Source organism: Planococcus citri, chromosome 1, assembly GCF_950023065.1.
Source record: "Planococcus citri chromosome 1, ihPlaCitr1.1, whole genome shotgun sequence".
Taxonomy (NCBI): domain Eukaryota; kingdom Metazoa; phylum Arthropoda; class Insecta; order Hemiptera; family Pseudococcidae; genus Planococcus; species Planococcus citri.
The window spans coordinates 59537691-59550827 of record NC_088677.1 but is presented as its reverse complement, the minus strand read 5'-3'; the positions used below and the strand labels follow the sequence as shown (position 1 = coordinate 59550827).

The window sequence follows — 13137 nt, the reverse complement described above, 5'->3', positions numbered from 1 at the left end:
GTATTTCTTTTACACAAAGGACCTCATTTTCTGAGTAATCTCCCACTCCTTTCATCGCCAATTTTTCGTAAAAATTCAAGATATTATTTTTCTTTTTACCTACTACTTCTTTACATGACAGAGTGGTCAGCTATGCAATCTATGCAACAGAAATAAAACTTCCATTTTTTTTAAAAATTGAAATAATTTCAATTTGAGGGGTGAATTTTGATTTATTTTGAAATTTTTATGCAAGAAATAGGGTTATTTTTGGAAATGTTTTGCTATATTTTTTTTAAAATTGAAATATTTTTTAAATTTGAGGGATTTTGATTTGATTTGTATACAAAAAATAGGTTCAATTTTTGAAATTTTGGCCCGGTGCATTGCACCGGGTGAAAATCTTCGCCCGGTGCAAGCGCCCGCTTGCACATGGACTTCCGCCGGCCCTGGGTAGATATGTGACTGTCAAGAAATGAAGAATCAATTTTTAAATTGATGCTAAATGGGTGAAGCTATTTTAATCATACCATTAAGAGTTCTCCAAAGAAAAGGTTGAAAGCATTTATAAATTCATAATAATACATAATGCATTCAAGAAACCAATTAAGGAAGAAACAATAATGCAAAAATTCTCTGGCAATCATGAACCTGCTTTCTATACTTCTCCAATTTTATGGCAAACCTTTGATTGTGACTGAGTGTTGTCATCCGAGCTGTTCGATTATATTTGATAGGGATGACCTGGTTGGATTTATGATCAGATCCGAATCCCCACATCCAATATGATCAGAATTCAGATCAATGTTTTGATCAGATACGATCTTCTCACACCTGATCAAATTTAATAGGGAAGACCTGATTAACCTTATCAGATCAGAATGAAGCTGATACATATAACTTGCTTGATAAAATCAGATCGGATCCGAACATTTCTCAAATCTGATTTGATCAGATCTGATCATTTGATCAGATATTCAGATCAAAGTTTTGATCTTATTGGATCCGCCCAGACCTGACCAGATTTTTAATAGGGAGATCTGAGCGGATCTGATCAGATCTGATGTGACCTGATTGGATATGATCAGATTCGAACATTCCCTAGATCGAATTTGATCAAATCTGCTCAGAATTCAGATCAACGTTTTGATCGGATTGATCTGTTCAGACCTACAAATCAGATTTGATAGGAAAGACCTGATGGAATCTGATTAGATTCGAATAGATCTGCAAGGAAGCTGCTTAATCAGACCAGAGAAGATAAGATCCGGACATTCCTATATCACGTTTGCCCAGATCTGATCAGAATTCAGAATTTAGATCTAAGGTTCAATCAGATTGCACCTATTCAAACCTGAACAGATTTCATATAGGAGAGACATGACTAGATCTGATTTGAACATTTCCCTGATCCAATTTAATCAGATGTAATCAGAATTCAGATCAACGTTTTGATGGGTTTAGGTCTGTTATACCTGATCAGATTTGCTAGAAACCTGATACGACCTGCTTCATGATTAGATTCGTAAATTCTCCAGATCTAATCAGATCTGGATTCTGACCGAATTAGGTATGTTTGGACCTGATCGGATCTAATGAGAGGGGGAGGGAGAAGACTTGATTGCATCTGATCAAATCTGAGTTCACGTCCCTGCTCAAACTTTGACAGTAGATTCCCCACACTTTGTAGATTCATATGGCACCTCATAGCAAAGTCACATCCTAAAAAAGTTACGAGATTACTGCCTAGAATATTTATTTCTAAGAAATTTTATAAAATCATTTGTACATAAAGCAAAATCATAAATAATATTAATATACTTAATGTACTAATTAAAAATTGAATTCAACTCTCGATGTATTCGAAGTTGGAGGAAATCGAGTGAAGAAGAGGGATTGAGATTAAACAATTTTCCATGCATTTTTACGTAGATTCAAGTTGTATGGTGCATTTGATTCATCATCATCCACCTCGAGTTTCCTTTCCTGTCATCTCAATCACTATACATACTCGTATTTCAACCAACTTCGACTATACGCTGTATCGCAGGTCGATGTACTTGACTCCGCGACCTCGTCAATTTCCCCAATCGCTACGATTTCTGGGTGGCTTGTTTTCATTTTAATAATTTTGATTCCACAATTACATCAATTAACTCGACTAACTCAACCGTTGTTTATTACATTCCTGAGCCGGCTTATAATGTGGGCAGCTTTAATTTACTATTTTGCATGTACATGAGACTCGACAGCTGATCACTGATCAGCGATGTACAATCGAGCAGAATGTCCGCAATTATGTAATTATTACGTGTATGGATGCTCGTAATAATAAACACGTACTCGTTGCTACGATATCTTTTCCCAACACTCGAGTAAATATTATTAGCTCATGCGATACTCCATTCGTATCGTGTAAGTGCTCGTATTATTATGTAGACGAGAACTGATCATGTGGACAGTCGTCTGACCACAATCTGCGGACCACAGTTCGAGTTGTTTAAATATTCGCATCTGTTGGTATTTTTTATAATACGGAATTCGCCGAGAATATACCTTACCTACTTCGAAGCCTCCTTATTTTCACTATTCATTATTATAATGAGAATTTACTACTTACAGTTTTAAAAGTGGACCTTACACGCTGATATGTGGTACTTTAATCTGATCGAACCTCGAACCCTTATCACTTGTGAGTTTTAATCGCCACAGAACAACAAAACGCAAACCAATCTCTGGTCCCTGAAACCACTAAGTATGTAGGTGTAATGTGGGTAGCCTTTTTAGATGTTCCTTTGAATTACTCCAGCCTCAGAACCTACGCTTTAGTTTGTCTGTCCCGTTAATGTGTAGCAGGTTTTTTAAAATATGACAGACACACGACTCTGAAGGTCGATATATAATAGAGGGGTGGCTGCCTTATATTAAGGTGCATGTGTAATATACAATACACTCATAGTACGTATATACGAGTCATATGCGTTAAATAATAAGGGTAAGTTATTTACGATTAGGAAAACGAACGTATGTTTTGAAAAAAAAAAAAAAAAAAAAGGCAACCTAGTCGATGCTAATGGTGGGTTTGTGTATACGATAGGCGGGAATATCGCTGCTGTTTTTTTTAATTTTATCGCTAATTTCACACATCGTATCACGATGGTGCAAAGTGTTACGAAGCGAATTACCTACTAGAGTGAATACTTATTACAAATGTAATACTGTATTTTTCTTATACAGTTGTATTTTTTTTTCACGAACGATTTACGATTCTGGTAAGTAGCTGGTATAATACTCGTATTCGATCCAGAGAGCAATTCTTCTTTATGATATGGTTTAATCAATCGGTGTTGTATGCGAGTATTATTACAACTTACAAGCACGGCCTATCCGGTACGATTACAGGATATTTATCCCCTTTGGCTTCGGCCCATCGCGGTATTCTTTCTCGGTATGGTAATGAATGCTCGATAGCTCGATGCACGATTTAAAATAACCGTGAATTAACACGAACCGTTTAATTTTTGCCAGCTAAATGGTCTCTGCTGCTGATCTCGTTACGTGTAAATTGAGAACGCACTTGTTCGAATGGCTTTTATTGGATTTAAACTACGAGACATATATTTCATTGTGCAGTATTATGAGCTGTAGAAGGAGGGGGAGAGGGTTGAGAGTATTAATGAGGGGATTACACTTATTGGTACATTTGTAAGGAATTTTTTTTTCTAGCATGGTAGGAGCACATTTGTGTTTGGCGAATTACTGTTGGTATCTATTGGAGGAAGTTTTCTTTCTTTTTATTTTGACTTGTTGGAAAATTGAAGAGTGCTTCCTGCCAATAACGTTGATATGTGAAAACAAATTATTTTGAAGGCGTGGCTTTCCGATCTTGAAGCTTTGAACGGATTTTTTTGAGTTTCCACATTTCAAAAAATTGCAAAATTTGTTACAGCTGGTTCAAATCTGTTTGTTTTCTGGTAATGGTAATTGCTCATTTTTAAAATGAGAAAAGTAGGAAATTCTGCGTTTAGGAAACAAAAATTTTAGAATATAGAGAGAATGATGAAAACAAATTTTATTTAACAAGGGGGCCCATTGAAACCTGATTTTACGATTGAAAAAAATCTAGTGCTTTTTATCGAAATATCCTGCTTTTTTCAATTAGGCTTTAAATTTTCAATTTATTTCCTTTTTTGTAAAATTTTGAAAAAAATGTTGACGTTTTTCCACTTTGCTGATTTTTTAAAAAAATTTCAGAAATAGTCTTTAACAGATTGAAAGTACAAAAAATTTCAACCAAATTTTCGCCTTTAGGCAGAAACACATTCATTAACGTTCTCTCCTTTTTGAAGAATGAGGATGTTTTTTTTTTTTTTTTGAAGAAACGTTCAAAAAGTATGATAAAAGCGCTTTTTTTGTTACTCCAAACTGGTGATTTCCCAGAATTGTTATTTGGGAAAAAAATTTGAAATCATTACGCAATCACCTATGGCGCAATGAAGTATCTAATAACCAAAAAATCAAGTGCAAAAACTCTCTTACAATCAGCGAATAGGTAAATAGCTTGTTACAGTTGAAGCTTCAAAACGAAAAAATTCAGATGGTGTATCTCTTGGAGGGAGTTTTTTTTTCTTTTAAGTATTTGACTTGTTGAAAAATTAAAGAGTGCTTACTGCCAATAACGTTGATATATTGTAAAAACAAATTATCTTGACGGTGTAGATTGGATCATGATGAATAGTTTTGGTAAAAAGTTGAAATTTGATTCATGCTCTTATCGGATTTCATCACCGTTTCGAACCGTTGTGTAGCTTTAAACGGATTTTTTAGGCTTTCCAAATTTCAAAAAAATTCAAAATTTGTTACACCTGGTGCAAATCTGTTTGTTTTCTGGTAATTAATTGCTCATTTTTAAAATGAGGAAAGTAGGAAATTTTGAAAAATTTGAAATCATTACGCAATCAGCTATTATAGCGCATTAAAGCATCTAATAACCAAAAAATCAAATGCAAAAACTCTCTTAGCTTGTTAAAGTGTATTCCTTGTACAAACGTGAAAAAAGTCAGATGGTGAAAAAATTTTCAACTATTTCCTCTTCAAAGAATATTGAAATGCTTCATTAACGATGAAGAAGTGAAAAATTTATGTGTTAGATTTTAACCCTCTCCTATCCCCCCCCCCCTCCTCAGAAAAAAGTTGTGAAGTGTTTGCAGAAATACCTTGCCAATGACGAATTGAAATGGTAAAAGTATTTTTGACACCTTCTTCACTCCGAAAAAATCCCAGAATGTCCAAAAACATTGAAAAAGCGACAAATTAACGGGCAAAATATCCCCCTCCCCTCCTCCTTACGAAGAAGTCGTAAAGTGTTTGAAAAATGCCCTGCCAAAAGTTCTGCTTGATTCCTGCTTTTTCATTTTGAAATTTTGTTGGACACTTTGCAATAAGGCAATAAGCAGAAACCCTCTTGCAATCAGTTACTTCTTTTAAAAAATAAAAATTCCTGTGTCCGTTTTTATGTAAGAATTTCCTAATCCAATTCAAGAGTGCTGTAGTTACCTGTACAGGTAACAAACACGTGAAAAAGTCACCAAAAATGGAAAAATCAACTCCAGTTGCTGAAAAAGTTGAGGAATAGAGGGGTTTAATTCAAGTTTATGAATCCAATTATTTCAGGCTTTTCTGCTCGGTTTAATCAGATTTTGTTTTTTGTTTTCGTTATCATGGGGGAGCAAATTGATCAGAATAGAAGTTCTGAAAATTCTTCAATAGTCGAGAAGTGAAACTCAGAGTTTGAAATTTTAGTTGATGATGATTTTGAAAAAAAGAATACTTTATTGCTTGTACTGTTTGCAAAACATCTAACGCATAGCAATTTTTCAATTTTTGTTTCAATTTTTCGAGCTGCAGTTCTTTTGTTGAAAAAAAAAATAGAAAATGTTTTAGTTGTCACGTTACAAACTTGCAAGTTATAAAATTTTTCTGAAATTTTTTCTCCGCTCTCTTCAATTCAACTTTATGAAATGGGTATCTTGGCTTGGTATCTACGTGACATTTCACCCCTTCTACCCCTCTCCTGGGCGAAAAAATTCATCTTTCATCCAAAGCACTTGTTCTTTTTTAAAAAATGAAGAAGTAAGGAAATAGGAAGTAAATAAATCCTAATTTGCAATCCGTACGAAAAAAATTCCCTTATCGTTGATTTATATCACGATACACGAGAAAAATGTGTGCGACTCCAGCAACCACATTAAGTTGGGCGCGAAAAAGAAGGAAAAAAAGACCTAGCATCCAAGCTGTCACTTATTGTATCTCTCTGAACTGCAACGAGAGCAAAGGCGACAACATGAAAACGTGGCCAACAGTGTGGAGGGAAAAAGCAAAGCTCTTCTTCGCTTTCTTTACTCTCAACGGGCGAACGATTTTTGCGTCTTTTTATTCCATTACTCGACTGTCTAAATTTAATTTCAGCCGTTCGTTAATCTGGCTGTTTTTCTCGTCGTTTTCTTCCCCGTTCTGCGGCCAGTCCGCGACACTCTGAGCTCTAACAACTTCCTTATTTGCGAAGCATTGACCGTGTCTAAGGATGTGATTTTTTTAGCTGGCCTTTTGTACAGTTCTCGTATACTCGAGTCGTCCGACATCAAAAGAGACTTTGAGAGTTGTTGTCGAAATTTTATAAATTGCTCGAATGATTTTAATTAGTCGAGTTGGTAGTTTTAAAAGGGTACGGAGCTGAGTGGATTTGCTCATCGTGAGGGGAAGGGGTGCGTTTTGCTCTTTGCTATTATGGTGATTTTTTTTGAGTGCTGAAAATTTATCCTACATAAGTTGATGTTTTTAGATGTCTTATGACCTATCTGTTATAGAACAATGTGTAAATGAGAAATCGGAAAATTCTTATTTATTCGGGAAAGAAGTTAATTACGAACTGAAAAAAAATTTAAAATAACTTCCCTGGACACTTCCGTTTGATTCAGTTTAAGAAAACTGTCATTGATTGAATAACTACGAGTAACATTCACTTTTTTCTACATTTTAAAAATATCTCATGTTTGACAGAAGTGGTAATCCGGAAAGGTTTATATTCTAACGGATTTCGAGTCATCGAGCACGATTCGAAATTAAAATCTCGAAGTAAATATACCAAAGCCAATTTAACAGTCATTTGGCCAAATCTTGATCCTGGAAACATTTAAAAAAGAAGTATAAAAATTAAGAAATATTATTCTTCACGTTTTACGTTGAAAAATGTCTTCTCTTTTACCGATGCAATTTCTGGGACCATCTCCAAAAGGTAGGTATGCATTTCGTCCCGGATAACTACATGGATCTTTGAACCGATCTGGGTCAAATAGTTCAGGATTCGGAAAATACTCAGGATCTGAATGTAATCCTGCAATAGGAATCAGCACCTCGGTACCTTTTTCGATTACCACTTCAGAATTAGGTATTTGGTAATTTTTAGCACAGACTCTGCTCAAACTTCCTACAATTGGGTATTTCCTCAGAGCTTCTGTAACGTATCGTGTGTTTAGGTTCATCCAGAAAACCTAACTCTAAAGTGTTTGGTTGTTACCTGAGACCACTTGATTCAGATATGGCATGCAATGTACCATTTCATAGGTAATTTTTTGATCGTATTTTTGCAAATACTCGTCGATTTCATGTTGAACTCTTCTCTGCACATCTGTATAGAGAGCCAGTTCGAATAAAGCTCCGTTCAGTACCATACTCGACGAATCAAATCCAGCAATAAAAAATAAGAAGCTCTGCGCTGTCATGAGTTCATTGGTCATGACTAAAAAGTGAATCAAAATTAATAAATTTTTGTTTCGAAAAAATTATGTATAGGACAGGTGCAATAGAAAAATAAAAATTTGTCTTACTTAGCTTGTCTTGGTCTTGCTTCTTGATTACGACGTGTTGTTCACCATCACAATCTCTCATGTTGATCAACAATTGGAAGAAGTCGTTCCTGCTCACAGCATTATTTTCACGATGGTGAAGTAGATCTTGAGTAAGTTTATAGAAAAAGTTTATCGCCGATTTATTGAACAAACGCAATCCTAGTTTGTTTTTTAACCATGGGAATGCTGACCCAATAATCCAAGATAGTCTGTTGTATAAGCGAGTATCAAAAATGCTCAAAGCCATTGATCTGAATATCGAACTGCCATCTTGAATGGTACGAGCTTTTAGGCCGAAAGCACACGAAGATATTACTTCAATTGTGTAACGAGCGGTGAACTCTTTCATGTCAATTGTGTTGTTGATTTCGATTTGTTTGCTGATCTCTTCGCTCAACTCTTTGGCGCATTCTTCCACCAAACTGAACATATATTTCATTTTTCCAGAAGTGAAAGTGGGTGTCAATTTGGTCCTTAGTTCTGTGGGAAAATTAAAGGATTATGAGTTGTTTTCTGAATGAAAATAAATTCAAGAAGAAACCCTTCCCTCATTGACTTCATTTTATCAGTGGGTAGGAGGGATAATTTTTGGAATCGAAGTCTTCATAAAATTTCATCTTGTGAAGCTAGGATGCTAAAATTTGGTACTGAGCTTATTTTCAAGTCCTAGCAAAATTAATTGAAAGCAGTCTCAAATAATTCTCTGAGATTCTGGAGCCTCCAACAAATTTTTGAAATTTGCAAATCCTCATCAGAATTTTATTCGTAAAGTCAGGTCACCTAAATTCAGTATGGGTGCTATTTTCAACGCCTTCTCAGACCGACGCGACTGAATGTGATTTGGAGTCGTCTTGAGCAGTTCTGGAGCTCCAAGTGAATTTTTGAACATTATATAGTTCTTATTGAATTCAACTTAATGAAGGTACGAAGCTCAAATTTGGTATAGATCATATTTTGACACGCCCTTTTCATCGATAGAAAGCGATTTGGTAAATTTTTGAGCAGTTCATGGAGTCTCCAGAAATTTTTGAAAATTTCAATCCTCGCAAAATTTTATCTACCTGATTATAATTTCAACGCTTATTTATTAATTAAAAAATGAACGCAACTTCGCACTTACTTCTCCAAAGTGATCCATGAGCACCAAAGATATGCATAGTGATCGGTTCACTTCTCGTCGAATATTTCCAATCCTCCTCGCTGGTAAAAGAACTCGAAATCTTTGATTAAAATTCTCTTGATCAATTCCGAATCACAAAGCATCAATTTAGGAGTAAATTTCATGTAAAATCCGCCGAATTTATGACCTTTCAAACGGCGATAAATTTTCGAATAAAAATCGACCATTGGTAAATTGAACCAATCAAGATCGAGTGTATTTGAAGCCACATACGGAATTTTTTTACGTTTCCAGTAATTATAATGGTACTTTAGAGCGACATTAATTGCCAACAGCGTTATAAATATGAACTGCAACACAGTTATCCACATTCTTTCGAATCACTTCTTCGCACTTTTAAAAATGAAAATTTACTGAAAATTGTTTTGTTTTTTTTTTTCACACGAAGCTTTGTTTGGTGCTTATTTTACAGTTCAGTGGTTACCTACATGAGATTATGGTATCAATATTTGAATGGTGTAAAATTGAAAAAAAAAAAGTAAATGTGCTGATAAATTATCTTACATTTTCCTGGTTCGATTGTTTTTAATGTTTATGGCAGTTTTAAGTAGATAGGTACCACATACTCATTTATGATCGCTGGTCAGCGAGCTACAGAATTATTACCAGTGTTACCATTTACATTTTTTTCAATGTCCAGTGGAGAGGAAGACTGAGTTTGAGAATTTCTGAATTTTGTAATGCTAGATTTCTAAAGCTGTGATTGCTGGTTGGTTTTGAAAATTTTGACCACGTGAAAAAAAAATTCAAGTTTTTTTCCCGCCAATTTGAAAAACAATGTTTTTAGGGCTCTTCTTCAAAAACATTTTTAAAAAAAACAACAAACAAACTATTCAGGTTGAAATGCTTCATGTGTTTGCCTAACGAAAAAAAAAGAACTGATGCATTTTTTTCAAGCACATTTGCAAATTTTTATTCAAAAACATTCACCGGTTGATGACATTTTTCAGGGTATATGATTAATGCAGCTTATTACAATGAGGAATGCAGTTAAATAAATCGACACAATAAATGAAAATTATTCGTTATCAAAAAATTTCAAACTAAGGAGTATTCATCTTTTACTACATTTTAAAAATATCCCGTGATTAAGAGAGGTTGCAACCCTGAAAGGTTTATATTCTAAAGGAATCTGAGTCATCGAACACGGTTCGAAATTGAAATCTCGAAGCAAATATACCAAAGCTAATTTAACAGTCATTTGGCCAAATCTGGATCCTAGAAACATTAAAAAATGAAAATAAAAAATCAGAAATATTATTCTTTATTTTGAAAAATGTCTTCTCTCTTACCGATACAACTCCTGGGACCATCTCCAAAAGGTAAGTATGCATTCCGACCAGGAGAACTATTAAAATCTTTGAATCGATCTGGATCGAACTGCTCAGGATTCGGAAAATACTGAGGATCTGATTGTAATCCAGCAATAGGAATATATACTTCGGTACCCTTTTCGATTACCACTTCGGTGTTTGGTATTTGATAATCTCTAACGCAGATTCTACTCAAACCTCCGAATACTGGGAATTTCCTCAAGGCTTCTGTAAAAAGATGAAATCATCTAACCTCCTGTCTCAGAGCCCAGGGGGAAGGGAAGAGTTACCTTTGCTGATACATCTCACCTGAAACCACTTGATTCAAATATGGCATGCTTTTGACCATTTCGTAGGTAATTTTATCATCGTATTTTTGCAAATACTCGTCGATTTCGTCTTTAAGTTTTTTCTGTATATCTGTCAGGAGAGCCAGTTCGAATAAAGTTCCACTCAGTACGAGATTGGACGTACCAAACCCAGCGACGAAAAAAAAGAAACTCTGCGCTGTCATGAGTTCATCGGTCATTGCTGGAAAACGAATCAAAGTTCATAAATTGTTATTTCAGGGGGTTTGAAATGAGTAATAGCGCTGACAACTCATCATACTAGTATCTTACCTAAGTTATCTTCACCTTGCTTCTGACCTTTTTGTTGATCATCATCATCTCTCATATTGAGTAACAACTGAAAGAAGTCATTTCTGCTTTCGGAATTATTTCTGCGATAATGAACCAAATCTTTGGTAAGTTTATGGAAAAAGTGTATAGCCAATTTATCAGATAAATATAATCCGAAAATTTTTTTGAACAAAGGGAATACTGTGGCAATATTCGCTAATAGTCTTTTTGGTAAATTACTATCAAAAATGCTTAAAGTCATTGATCTGAATATCGAGCTGCCATCTTGAATAGTTCGAGCTTTCAAGCCAAAAGCACACGAAGATATTACTTCGATGGTGTAACGAAGAGTGTAATGTTCTACGTCCATTACGTCGTTGTTTCTAGTTTGTTCTTCCATCTTTATGCTCAACTCTTTGGCGCATTCTTCCACTAAACTGAACATGTGTTTCATCCTCCCGGTAGTAAAAGTGGGTGCTAATTTGACTCTTAGTTCTGCGACAAAATTTTAAAAAAGTGGGTCATTTTTTCATTGAATAAGGTTGATAGGTGATCGCTGAATCGTCAGCACGATAGGTGGATGAGTAGGTATTTTATTAGAAAGGTGCAGGGAAGAGAAAAATCAATTGAATAATGGATTCACTTGAAATGATTAAGAGATGAGTAATAATCTGGCATTTTTATTCATTAATTTAAAATTGTACTTACTTTTCCAAAATGGTCCATGAGCATGATACATATGCATAGTAAGAGGTTCTTTTTCATCGTGAACAACTATACCAGCACGTTTATTAAAGTACTCGAAATCTTTGATTAAAATACGTTTAATGAGTTCCGGATCGCGAACCATCAACTTGGGAACAAATTTATGGTAAAATCCGCCAAATTTGTGACCTTCCAAGCGATGATAAATCCGCGAGTAGTATTTCACCTCTGGTAAATTATACCAATCAAGATCGAGTGCATTAGAAGCCACGTATGGAATCTGTTTACGCTTCCAGTGATTGTAATGATATTTCAGACCAAAATAAATTATCAAAAGTGTCGAACTGAGCAAAACCTGAACCACGACCAGCCACATTTCCGTTTGGAGTCACTTTTTGACACTTTTAAGAACAGAAACGAATGAATATACCGACGTAACTGAATTTTTTTTTTTCGTCGCTAGTAGCTCTATTCAGCTTTTATTTTACAATAATTTCGAGTTTACATAAGATAAGATATTTATTCCCTATACTTGAGCGGTGTAAAATTAAATATGATCTATGCGGACGTGTTGATAATGAATTAATTATCGATATGTCTTTTTTCTCTTTCGATTGTTTTTCAATTGTTTTGACCTCATGAGTGTTTGAGTTTATACTTACTAGGATAAGATATTTATTTTATTCTTTATACTTGTGCGGTGTAATATTAAGTAGGTACCGATATGTGTTTTCTCACTTTAAATTGTTTTCAATTTTATTGTTTGGATGTTACGAGTGTTTGAGTATTCATACCTACATTATCATCGCCTCTCTTTTTTCACTGCTCAGATCAAAGAATTTCGAATCTCTATTGCTGATTCCACAAAGAACTGATTCTGATGGTTTGAAAATTCATCAAGGGTTTCACGAGAGAACCCCTCGAGGTGTCTGCATCCGGTTTGCACGGGACCACGTCTTTTAGAAAGCGTATGGTCTTAAATCCTCACAACAAAAATTTCATCTGCGCTGATTGATTTTTCAATTTTTGGTGAATTGTTGAAAATTCAAAATTGATTATTTTCACGATTCATAATTGATTATTTTCACGATTCATGTTACGTAGTAAAGAAAGTTGTCCATTTTTATTTAGTAAAAATAATTTTTGTCATTACCGGTGATTCTGAAGCCTCTATCGCAATTATCGATCTCTCCGAAAGGCGTGAAAAATCAATTTAGGTAGCTAAAAATCGAATTGTGACTTATTCTCGACCTGTTTAAAGGGTTCTTCTATATTTGAGCAGATTTCTATGCGGAAACTTCGAGTACGTTTTTTTGTGGCCAGATTATCTATCCGAAAAAAATTCAAAAACTCGGAGTTTTTAGTTCGCAAAAAAAAAATCTTACCCCTCTCCCTCCCCGAACCCTAATTCCAGCTTTTTGAGCCATTCTATA

General features: G+C 34.8%; 1 protein-coding gene across 1 annotated transcript in view; it reads right to left on the bottom strand.

Moving 5' to 3' along the window:
* Positions 1–12147, bottom strand: part of LOC135835465 (uncharacterized) — a 28822-nt gene extending 16675 nt beyond the window's left edge. Inside the window, exons 1-10 of the mRNA XM_065349732.1 lie at positions 11708–12147; positions 11000–11494; positions 10689–10910; positions 10359–10607; positions 10122–10284; positions 9007–9086; positions 7866–8366; positions 7556–7777; positions 7244–7492; positions 7002–7161 (exon numbers count right to left, since the gene is read on the bottom strand). Coding sequence (XP_065205804.1) covers positions 7002–7161; positions 7244–7492; positions 7556–7777; positions 7866–8366; positions 9007–9086; positions 10122–10284; positions 10359–10607; positions 10689–10910; positions 11000–11494; positions 11708–12080 — 2714 coding nt within the window. The 5' untranslated portion in view covers positions 12081–12147. The remainder of the gene's footprint in view (positions 1–7001; positions 7162–7243; positions 7493–7555; positions 7778–7865; positions 8367–9006; positions 9087–10121; positions 10285–10358; positions 10608–10688; positions 10911–10999; positions 11495–11707) is intronic.
* Between the last annotated feature and the right edge of the window lie 990 nt (positions 12148–13137).